The following is a 12,940-nucleotide window of genomic DNA, read 5'->3' on the forward strand; positions in this document are numbered from 1 at the left end:
ATGGGTGGGAAATGGCTGCTGGCAGCCTTCGTGGCTTAGCAGTGGCAGTAAAGGATTTCTTGGTTTTTGGCCCAGATAACCACAGCAGAGATTAATATCTTGAGCCAGTAGGTGGCTAGAACTGAGGGAAGCCTTGAAATTTTCTTTTTACTTCTTGTCAAGCCCAGTCTGTGGACACTCCAAGCAATCTTCTCTTTCCACAGGGTGTTCAACACTGACAAGGATCAGCACCCACTGAAAGGGTCCTCTAGTAACATTTTTCAGTACTTTACCTACCTTTTCCTAGACAAATACACTCGGAAAACATACTGTGCTTAGACTCTAGCCATGACTTCACCTACCAACTAGAGTCTTTGGAGTGACTGAAAACCAGCCCAGCTCACAGCTTGAGAAATCTTTAACTTCTCAAGTCAGAAGTGAGTCCTGGCAGGCAAAGAAGGTAAGTGACTTGCAGCACCATTGAGCAATGATCCCTTGAATGTACAACACCAGTCTGAACAGGATGAAACAGAAGAGCCCCCAACCTCAACTGACTAACAATTTCACCTGGCAGGATCCAGTATCAGACTACTTCCAGAAAAAAGCCGCTCCGGTATGCTGTTTTTCCTAATATTATTTTATTGCTTTTAATTTTTCTTTGTCCCTTATACTACAATTCTCTATTATTTTAAAAAAATACTGTATATTGAAGCCTTTTATTTGACCTAAATGTCCTTTTTACTTCTAGTTTAATTCTGTTTTTTGAAACAGTTTACCCTTTTTACTTCTAGATTTAAAATAAAGTAAAAAATTTTCATGAGCCCTTAAATATACTACGAGGCCCAGTTCACATTGTGCCCACTGTGCCACAGTGTGAATGTGGACACACTGTCCTTTGATTTCTTTAAGTGTAATACTAATTTTTTCATCGTGTATATTCATTGTACTACATGAGGGCATTTCCACACTAGAATACATAATACACATTTGAGCATATTTTGCCCACATTTTCATACCCTTCCCCCTTTGTACAACTTATCAATTCCTGTTCAGACAGTTTCACATCTACTTTCATGTCCTGTATACATAGATGAATTAATGTATCTATATAAAACCTAGAAACCACAAATAAGAACAAACGTGATATTTGCTTTTCTGAGACTGGCTTAGTTTACCATGATTATCTCCGGTTGTATCCTATTTCTTGCAAACTACACAACTGTCCATTATGGCTAAAAATTTTCATTGTGTGTGTCTGTGCGTGTGTCTGTGCTCTTGTGCATGCACATATGTATGCACATCCCATTTTCTTCCCTCATTATTTCAGGTTGTTTCCGTAGCTTAGCTCCTGGGAACAGTGCTGACTAAACAGAATGCAGGTGCCTCTGTGACATGTTGACTTGGAACCTTTTGAGTAAGTTTACAGGATATAACTGAGTTATATTTAAATGCTTTTTAAAAAGCAGCTTAGCTCATCTCCTATGTTTATATAGTTTTCTTTTTTGTGCAATCAATAATTTTTCATCTTTCCCTTTTCTTTTCTTCCTCACATTCTTCTCCTTTCTTCTGGTTCATTAGCCTAGAAATCCTTTCTTTTTCGTCCTTTTCTGCCTACTTCCTTTATTTATTGTTACCATTTATTGAAAAAATTTTAAATTATTTTATATATTATTTTTCTGTGTATATGATTGTATTTGTGAATGAGGGAATGCACATACCACAACATACCTGTAGAGTTAAGAGCACAGCTTTCATATGAATTCCCGCCTTCTACTGTAGGTTCTTGGCATCAAACTCAAGTACTTTTTCCACCAAGCCATCTCACTCACTGACCCTCAGTTACTATCTCTACTTTTACTCCAAGTAACTTTTACCATCTAACTCTAGATTTCTGCCATTTTACTGTCTGTGGTCACTGGTAGACTAGTTGGTTTTAACTATTTTACTTTCATGATTCCTTTAAAGTTTCTCTGTCTGGGGCTGGAGAGATGGCTCAGTGGTTAGAAGCACTGCGTGCTCTTCCAGAGGACCTGGGTTCAATTCTCAGCACCCACATGGTGGTTCACAACTATCTGTTCCAAGATCTGACATTCTCACACAGACATACAGGCAAGTAAAACACCAATGCACACACATGTATACAATGTATCTTGCTCATATCTAAAATTTCCCTCCACTCCTCTGATACTCCCAAGCATGCCACTTTCTTACCATTATGTCCCTGGCTTTTGGTAACCCACTGAGTCCAATCAGCACTGCCAGTTAGAATACTGACTGACCTTTTTGGTTTGAGCTTATGCAGATAGGCTTAAGTGCAGTGAGTTCAAGAGTGCAATGATTATTTCATGTTCAGAAGATAGCATTTCACAGCACCCCCATCAACCATCTCTAATGCTCTTCCTGTCTTCCTTTTCTGTGATGTTCCCAGAGTATTGGCACACTGATACAGATGTCCTAAATTTTAGGACTGAGCACCCAACAGTCACTTATTCTCAGTGTTCTGATCCAAGAGTTTCTGCATTAAACTCTGCTCACCACAGAAAAAAAGCTATTCTGGCCAAATCGGACAATTCCAATCTTGTAAGACTCACTGTTTACTATTTTCACTGTTGTCTTTCAGAGTCCTAGTGGTTAGGGCTTCTAGTCCTCTATGCACTGCTGGCTTTAACCATTTTAAAGTAATTTCAATATTTGAGGAGTTGGTGTTTCAGCACAGAAGTATAACTTCTTTTTTTTTTTTTCCCAATGCAGTTTATTCAGGAACCTTGAACAATCATTGGACCCTGGGGAAAGCCAGCCCACAGCTTAAATAGCCTCTGGGTAACCAACCCCAGCGTGCCACGTGGGCAATGCAGATAGATCCACATACATGGAAGCAAGCCAGATCCTCAGCCTTAGCCAAATGTGGAGAAGTATAACTTCTTTTTTAGTGGAATTAGCACTGAACTTCCAAGTGAGAACTGCTCACTAACAAGACTCCCAAGTAAAATTCGAAGATATATACCTATTCTTATCAGCTTCACAGACCACAACACAGAAATATAATAAAAAAGGCAACACAACTTTCCAAAAGAACTGAAACTCTTTAGTTACCAAACCCAAATATACTCAAATAGGAAAAATGACAGAATTCAAATGTTTACTTGTAAATCAATAACTTCAGAGGATATAAGCACAAGAAGTAAGGAAATTAACTCAAGATCTAGAGAAGAAAGTCAGTAACATGGATAAGAAATTCAGCAAAGAAACTGAGAATTGAAAAATACTCAAATAAACAGAAATATTAGAAATGGAAAATGCAATGGAAAACATAACCAATAGATGATACCAAACAGAAGAAATATCAGATGTACAGGTTTGAGAAAATACAACATGAGAGAAATGACAACATATAAAAACAAACACCTCAGAATAACACAGAATTCAACAACAATTCTAAAAGCCATGAAAAATGGGATGATAGATTTCAAGCCTGAAAGTAGATAACTATTCAACAAAGTAGATAACATCTAAGATTGTGGCTTCCACTTATCTTTTAAAACCAATGGAAAATACATTTCAAGAGAGCACAAATTAGTGTTCATTAAAAAAGACAAAAGAATCCTAAACATAGAAAAAGAAAAAAAGTCTCAATTATGAGAGAATAAAGAATACATTTCATGAGAGGAATAGGTGAGTAAAGTAAACCCAAGGGAAAAAAAATCATTTCCAACTGTAAGTTAGTGCTCCCCTACTACTAACAGAGGAGAAAGGACAATTATTGAAAACAACCAACAAATTACAGTAATCTGAAAACCTTCCCAAATAATAACTTTAAGTGTAAATGGCTTAACTCGCCAATAAAAGACACAAAACTAGGTTGAGAACATGGATCAATAGGTAAAGGGCTCGCTGAACAAGCATGAAGACCTACATTCATATCTCTAGAACCTATGTGAACAAACCAACCAACCAACCAACCCAGGCAGTGTGTGCCTGTAATCCCAGTGCTGGGAAGGCTCCTGGAGAGTTTGATGGCCAACCAGCCTAACTGTGAGCCATAACTAGTGAGCCTCAGATCCTAGTGACAGACCTGTCTCAAAATATAAGGTGGACCAAGATTTAGTAAGAAACCTGATATTGACTGCTGTGACCTCTACATGTATATACATGAACATGTACACATATACATAATGACACAGACTAACTTTTTTGGATTAAAAAAGTATTATAAAAAGGAACCAGGGTGAGAGGGAGATCCAGTAGTAGACAGAGCCATAACAAGACAGAAAAGCTCAGAAGACATGCACCCGACTTTCAGAAATGAACATTTTAAGAAGCAGAAACGGGGAGAAGGCAGAAGATGCTTGGTGTCACCGGCATAAGAAGACACCAAGAACACCTCTCTTTTCAACATCTGATCAGAGCAGCTAGGAAACACTATTTCACAATGGCCATTGATGCCTTGGTGACTCAGCAGCCCAAGATCTTATGAACCAAACTCCAGGGAAACTCGGAGCCAGCATCACAGGATTACATGTGGAAATCTGCTCAGCAGCCTCTAAGGAACCATTTTGATGGGGCTGGCTGCTGGGATATGTTTGTGAAAATCTAGGTTAGATTAACAGAAGATAGAAAGACCACTCCTCAATTAGGGTGGCACCACTCTAGGGAAGAAGTCTTAGACTGAATAAAACAGAAAGCACTAGCATGCAGCTCTCTCCATCTTGAGTGTATGCACTGTGACCAACTGCTTCAAGCTCATTGTGCTCCTGTCACCATGACATCTCTGCCACGGTAACTGTAACTCCAAACTGTGAACCAAAATAAACCCCTTCTTTCTTGGATGTTTGTCAGGTATTTTGTTACAGCGATGCATACTATAGCTTCTACCTTGCCGAGGTTTCTTTCTATTGTATGTAGCTTATAGTGGCCAAAAATCATAATGGAAAAGTCCAGAAATAAACAATGTATCTGTTTTAAATTGCTTATGTTATCTCATTGCAAAATGTTCCAGATGTGAACCATCATATTGTCCATCATATCCTAACTTTTGAGACATGTATTAGCTGTGTTGTCAGATTAACGCGTGTGTATATATAGCATTTTGTACTACCTAAGGTTTGAGGCATTGGCTGGTGGCTGGGAACAAATACCTTATGGATGGGGGCATCTATTGTGTTTTGAATAGACAGTACTAAAGAGATGCTAATTTATTTGGAATGAAAGGTAACTCACACCTTTCACTCATATGCTTTCTCAAAGCAGGTGAAATATTAATAGAGTATGTAACACAGTACCAAGTCTCACAGCTTACCCTCGTCCTCACAGTGGAGAAAGATGTTATTCAAAAATGTTTAGAAAAATATTATGTAAAGGATATAGTTTCATAAATTGAATCTTATGCTATGAAATGTAGGGCGTCCATCTAAGAGGTCTGGATTTTAACGGCCGTAAGCAAAAAAAATGAGAAACAAATGTCCATTTAGAAAGATGATAGGCTCAGACTGCAGAGAAAATGATCAAACCAAGAACAGAAACATAATTTTGATAAACAAAAATGTTCTACAAGATAATTTCCCCCAAACGTACTTAAACTAGACTGTATGTCAATACATAACCTTACACAGTAATTAATAAGAATTTCTTTTAAGTTTTTATAAATGTACATATTTTACATTGAACATATTTCCACTTACAACTCCCATTTCTTTTTTTTATTCTCACCCTCCACCTAATGTTAGTTAGTTTCACCTGTTTAAGCAGTTTTACTTTCATTTTATATCATATATACATGATTTTATGAATCTATATAAAATCTGAGAACCACAAAGAGAAAACAAAATATCTGCTTTTCTAAAATTGCCCAATTCACTCAATATGATTGCTGAAAGTTGCATCCAATTAATAACTAAGTCTAATTACCTTTTTACTGCTCTTCCACTTCAAAAAGTTATTTTGTAGGCCATGCAATAACAAGGGCACAAATGATACGCTGTGGTGTACTGAGTTGCTAAGCTGAGATCTGATAGGTGAGGTATGCTAAATACATTTTTGAGTTACATGCAATTTTTCTTTTTAAAAAGATTATTGATTTTTATTTATGTGTGTGAGTGTTTTGTTTGCATGTATACAAGTTCACCACATACATTCCCAGTGTCTACAGTGGTCAGGAAAAGATGTCATATCCCCGGGGACTGGAGCTATAAATAGCTGTGAGCCCCCATGTGGGTACTAGGAACAAACTTCGGTCCTCTGCAAGAGCAGTTAGTGCTCCTAACTGTCTACCACCACTCCAGCTCTTACATTCTTTCATCTTAGGATGTTTTTGGGATAGATACAACTTTGTAAGTTGAGGGGCATCTATATAGCGTTGCCTTTACTGTATTATATGTAAACAGTTTTCTACTGAACCCAAGCATTTTTGTTTACTTCCAGTTGACAGTTTAAACACACTGGTTTATTAAGACTATGATTCTCTTTACTGTATTAGGTTTTCACAATCAACAAAGTCTGATGCCAGAGTCTAAGATGCTCAATCCCCATTCAGAAAGGCAAAGAGGATGGACATCAGAGGAGGGAGAAAACAGGGAACAGGACAGGAGCCTACCACAGAGGTCCTTTGAAAGGCTCTACCCTGCAGTCTATCAAGGCAGATGCTGAGACTCATAGCCAAACTTTGGGCAGAAGCAGAGAATCTTATGAAGGAAGTGGGAGGTAGTAAGATCTGGAGAGGACAGGCGCTCCACAAGGACAGCAACAGATCTAAAAAGTCTGGGCATAGGGGTCTTTTCTGAGACTGATACTCCAGCCAAGGACCACTCATGGAGATGGCCTGGAACCCCTTCACGGAGGTAGCCTATGGCAGTTCAGTATCCAACTGGGTTCCATAGTAATGGGGACAGGGACTGTCTCTGACAGTAACTGATTGGCCTGCTCTTTGATCACCTCTCCCTGAGGGGGGAGCAGCCTTACCAGGCCACAGAAGACAATGCAGCTACTCCTGATGAGACCTGATAGACTAGGATCAATCAGAGGGAAGGGGAGGAGGACCTCCCTTATCAGTGAACGAGGGACACAGGTGGGGAAGGGGAGGGTGGGGTTGGGAGGGAAAAAAGGAGGGAGGTACAGGGGGGAAACAAAGTGAATAAACTGTAATTAATAAAAAATAAAAATAATTAAATAATAATAAGAAAGTCTGATGCATACGGAACATATATATTTCTAGTGTTTAACAACATGGTTATTATGTATAGTTCTATGAGTAAAAATATGCTACAGAATTGTTCGATTTATGGAGAGCACATACAGTTTTATACTCTCTTATTCTAGATGCTATAACCCACAGGTTTCCCCCAGTCTTTGTCTTCCTCTATGCTTAGGACTAGCTGGATATAAGCCAACTTTAGCCTCTAAACTGATTAATAAGAAGTAATAATGGTACTGAGATAAAAGTGTTAAAGAACATAGTGGTAGTAGAATGTTTCTGTAGAGACAATTGGCAATTTTTAGCTGTGTGACTATCTCAAGATAGAAGGAAACATTTTGTCAGTTCAAATTCCATTCCAATTTGCTTCTGAATTATTCTGTCTTTCCAAAGAGTTAGCCACCCAATGTGGGTACTGAAAACCCAAATTGGATCCTCTGCAAGGGCAATATATGCTCTCAACACCCCAATCTATTTCTCTAGCTCATATTTTCTTCTTTAATGGTAAAAGCATCCAAAATTTTTCTTTCTTTCTTTTTTTTAGTTTTTAATATTTTTTTATTCTGATTAAAATAAACATTTTTTTCTAAGGGAATTTTCAGTTTCTTTTTCTTTTTAATTTTTTAATATTTTTCTATTATTATTATTATTTTTAAATGGGGTACAGAGCTAAACAGAGAAAATCTAATGACAGAGAAACACTTAATGAAGTGCTCAACATCCTTAGTCATCTGGGACATGCAAATCAAAACAACTCTGAGACTCTATCTTACACCGATCGTAATGGCTAAGATAAAAAAGTCAAGTGACAACACATGCTGGAGGATGTGGAGAAAGGGGAACCCTCCTCCACTGCTGGTTGTAGTGCAAGCTTTTACAACCACTTTGGCAATCAATCTGGTGTTTTCTCAGAAAATTGGGAATAGCGCTACCTCAAGATCCAGCTATACTATTCCTGGGTATATACCCAAAAGATATGCCACCATTCAACAAGGACATTTGCTCAACTATGTTCATAGCAGCTTCATTTATAATAGCTGGAATCTGGAAACAACTTTGATGTCCCTCAACTGAAGAATGGATACAGAAATTGTGACACATTTACACAATGGAAAACTACTCAGTTATTAAAAACAAGGAAATCATGAAATCTGCAGGCAAATGGATGGAACTAGAAAAGATCATCCTGAGTGAGGTATCCCAGAACCAGAAAGACACACATGGTATATACTCACTTATAAGTGGATATTAGCTGTATAATATAGGATAGCCATACTAAAATTTACAGACCTAAAGAAGCTAAACACTGAGGAGGACCCTAGGGAGGATGCTTAAATTCATTCAGAATGGCAAACAGGATAGACACCAGAAGTGGTGGAAGAGAGGAAACAAGATGGGAGCCTACTAAAGAGGGTCCTTTGAAAGGCCCAACAGGGGATCGAAGCAGATGCTGAGAGTCAGCCAAACGTTGGGTAGAGCACAGGGAGTTATGGAAGAAGAGGGGAGGGGAATAGAAGGACATGGAGGGGACAGGAGCCCTACAAGGAGACCAACAGAGCTAAAAAATCTGGGCCCAGGGGGTCCTGCAGAGACTGATGCATCAACTAAGGACCATGCACAGAGAGGACCTAGACCCCCTTCTCAGATGTAGTCATTTGGCAGATCAGTCTCCATGTGGCTCCCTGAATAAGGGGAGCAGGGGCTGCCTCTGTCATGAACTCGATTGCCTTCTCTTTGATCACTTGTGGTGATGTGGTCTTGCCAGGCCACAGAGGAAGAGAATCCAGGCAGTCCTGATGAGACTTGATGAACTATCGGCAGATGGCAAAGGAGGAGAACTCCCCCTTTCAGTGGACTAGGGGAAGGGGATAGGGGGAGGAGGGTGGAACTGAGAGGAGTTGAGGAAGGGGGCTTCAATTGGGATATATAAAATAAATTGTGAAAAAGTTTTTCTTTTAGCACACAAAAAATACAGTAAGTTACTTTGATCCATAGTTAACTAATTGTGCAATCAGACCTTTTACTACTAAGTATGACTTAGTACCTGTGATGGTTTTACATGTCAACCTGAAATATCCCAAAATAACTTCAGAAGGGATTCTCAATCAGTGATTGCCTTGATAAGGTTGACATTCAGATATGTTTGTGGGGAACTGTCTTGTTAACTTACCCAGCCTACTGTGGGCAGTGCTTTTCCCTGGGCAGGGACTTCAAGTAAACAGCATGCAAGGATGCATTTGTTTTTTTCTTTGTTCCTAACTGTGGATGTGATGTGATAAGCTGCTTGAGTTCCTGAACTGACTTTCCTGAAATGATGGGCTGTAATCTGGAACTGTAGGCCCAATAAACCAATTTTCTTCAAATTTTCTTCTTGTCAGGGTATTTTATCATAACGATAGCAACAGAAATAAATAGCAACAGAAGTAACAGTAGCACAGTATCCATCCACTGATCAATTGTGCTGGTTTGTTTTAAATGCCAACTTGATAGTACCTAGAATCACTTGGAAATAAGAGTCTTAATGAGGAAGTATCTAGATCAGGTTGGCTTTGGGTATGTCTGTGAGGGATTGCTTTGGCTGTTTATTGTTTTTGGAAGACCTAACCTATTGTAGGTGACACATTTAAGGGCTTATCCTCTAAAAGATCTAAGAAAGCTATCTGAGTACAAAGAAACAAGTAATGAAGGACATGCTTACTATCTTTCTGCTCTTGACTGTGGGTGTCATGTAACTTCTTCTGTCTTTCTTAAAATGATGGACTATAACTTGAAATTGTGTATGTTACATGAACCCCTTTTCCCCTAACTTGTCATTTGTTCAGGGTATTTTATTGTAGCAATAAATGAAACTAGAAAATCAGTCTTCCCATCAGTTTTAGAAGTGGACTGTGCTTACAAAAAAATGAATGAACCAAAAGATTTGAACTCTAAAAAATGACACTATTGTTTTTAGTGCCAAGAAAAATTTACATCGGAAGAAAATAGCTGGTATTTCAAGTGTCCATTAATATTTTAAAGTTGGTTTAATAAACTTCGAAAAAATATATCTCTAATAATGTAACATTTGCATATTAAGATTTCCGTGTTTATAATACAAATGCAGTACAAACAAAAGTAGATAATATTATCTGCAATAAACCTTGTATAATAAAGCATTGTTGTGAAGCTCTCCACAATTATGGAAGTGGTACTGGAGTATTTGTCCCCGAGACAGACACAGTTTTCTACTGAGAGCCACTGACTTACTAGAGAACAATTAGTTATCTATGCACAGGGCACGCGCCTTGGTGGTAGAGTACTTGCTGAGATGTCTGAGACTCTGGGATCAATGTCTGGCACCACCAACACATTCTGGGTATAAAACACATAGGAAACTCTACCTTTTATTGAAACACAAAAAGAAGTATAAAACTTCTTATATAATAGTCCTGCATTCCAGTTTTGACTTTGAAAATTTATTAATTTTTTTCTATGTTCAACAAAAGAGTATGTCCTATATCACTAAATCTAAGTACAAGGTGAGTTTCTATGTACAATTTCTGATGTTACCTAGAGATCTAAGACAACTTAGAAATGTGCATACTCTTCAAGTAGAAAATCAAACGTTAATGAACATTCTTAGTACCATTTACCACAATTTCTCCTATTTGAATTATTGCTTAAGCGATAATTTCAATTATTTTAATCTGCCCTACCTATCACTCCCTCACCCACATATATATCCAATCCATCATGTACGCATATACTAGCAATTGATGATGTTAACATTAGGGGAAGTCTGTTGTAGAAGATTTTTCTAACAATACTGAAAATAAAGCCTCTATAAATGAGATTTATTAACATTCTAGATTTTAATGTGAAACCAAAATTGGGGTCTTCTTTCATATCCACAGTACAATGATGAAGGGACACAGTGAGTAGTCACAGCAGTGAGTGGTTATGGTGGGGCGTGAGGGAATAGATGTCAACACATGTGACGGATCATATTTATAAATATGAGTGCAAAATAGCTCCTTTCTATCATTTCACTGCAGAGTATACTTCCATATTCCACTAAACTAAAATGGACAAAAACTCATAGTATCAGCAAAAGTTAATCTGCAATTCTTTACTAGGATGAAGTCCATTTTTCTAACATGATGATCCTGAACCTCACTAAGAAATCCAGTAATAAAGAAAGAGAACTTCCTGTGCACAGCAGATGACCAAAATATAGAGAATATACACATGGAACTAATTAGATTAGATGTGATTGGGTGAAATATATTCTTTGGGCAGAATCTGATTTAATGAACACAACTATATCCTTAAACATAAAGTAGAGATGATTAGCTGTTTCACCTCCCTACAAAAACTATGTATTATTGACATAAATAATCCTATGTGCCAAACCTAAAACAGTAAAATTAGATACAGAAAATAGATTAAGGGTCACCAGGGACTGAACAGAGAGGTCAAATGGGAGAGAGGGTTTATTGTGTAATGAGAACAGAGTTTCTGTTGAGGTGATGAAAAAGTTTGGGAATGATGGTAATAATTTTCACAGTACTGTGAATATAATTAAAGACACTTAAAATAGTTAAAATGGTAAACTTAAGTTTATATATTGCTATATGACAATAAGTAAAACATTTTGACCATGACTGGCTTGTAACATTTCAAAATTAGTTAATAGGAATTATAGTTAATTTATAATTTATTTCCTCCATATAAAATAATTCACTAATTCTTTACTTTTGATCATAGACGGGATAATAAACTTCCAGAGAATAATGGAATGAAAACAGGAAAAAACTCAAAATGAACTCCTTACTTTAATTGGCTCAGGCTGCATCATAGGTGCAGGCATAGCAATGGCACTTGAAGCATAAACCTGGTGATATGCTGCTTGAACTCCATGGTCAGAATAAGGCTGTTAAAAAAGAGGCAGTGAGGAAACAAGAGAAAGGGAGAGAAAAAAAAAAGAAGTTTTACTTACATTATTAAAATACTTATTCAGCACTTACTATGTGATATGTTTTCTATCACATACAAAAACTCATTCACTATGTTTAATGAACTTATAGTCTAATCAAGAAACAGAATTACTCTAAGTTATCACATGTCCTGTGAGTCATGTGTACAGTGCATGAGGAAAAAAAGACTACTCGGTTCAAGGATAATCATCAACAATTTCTTAGTGGCACTGATATTATTATTTTTTAAAAGAACCAGGAACACAGTGAGGGACTGTGTGATCAAATCAGAGGTAAAGCAAGAAGAGAGACCTTCTTTTGGGAGACCTACTTAAGTTGTTTGGCAGGCTGGGAAGAACACTAAATGATAAAGGAGGGAAATTAGGCAGGAGAGCAATAACCAGAGGGCAGATAATTTACAAGTATATTTAAATGATAACAAATGCTGGCAAGGACATGGAGAAAGAGGGACCATTTACACTGTTGGTGCTAGTGTAATGAAGCACTGTCACCATGGAAATCAGTATAAAGGTTCTCAAAAATTAAAAATAAGCTAGGCGGTAGTGATGCATGCTTTAATACCAGTGCTTGGATGGCAGAGGCAGGCAGATCTCTGTGAGTTCAAGGCCAGCCTGGTCTACAGAACGAGTTCCAGGACAGCTGTAGCTACATAGAGAAACCTTGTCTTGAGAAACCAAAAAAAAAAAAAAAAAAAAAAAAAGAAAAAAGAAAGAAAAAAGAAAAAGAACTACTATAAGACTAACTATACCAATCCTGAACATATATCCAAGTGATTCTACATGCTATACAGAGATGATAC

The 12,940-nt window shown here is 37.5% G+C and overlaps 1 protein-coding gene across 1 annotated transcript in view; it reads right to left on the bottom strand.

The window, feature by feature from the left end:
* The window catches only part of Boll (boule homolog, RNA binding protein), a 109,299-nt gene that overhangs the window by 29,398 nt on the left and 66,961 nt on the right, over window positions 1–12,940 (bottom strand). Inside the window, exon 10 of the mRNA XM_021642346.2 lies at window positions 11,979–12,077. Within this exon, the coding sequence (XP_021498021.2) occupies window positions 11,979–12,077 (99 nt within the window). The remainder of the gene's footprint in view (window positions 1–11,978; window positions 12,078–12,940) is intronic.

The sequence above is a fragment of the Meriones unguiculatus genome, chromosome 15 (genome assembly GCF_030254825.1).
Source record: "Meriones unguiculatus strain TT.TT164.6M chromosome 15, Bangor_MerUng_6.1, whole genome shotgun sequence".
In the NCBI taxonomy this organism is placed as follows: domain Eukaryota; kingdom Metazoa; phylum Chordata; class Mammalia; order Rodentia; family Muridae; genus Meriones; species Meriones unguiculatus.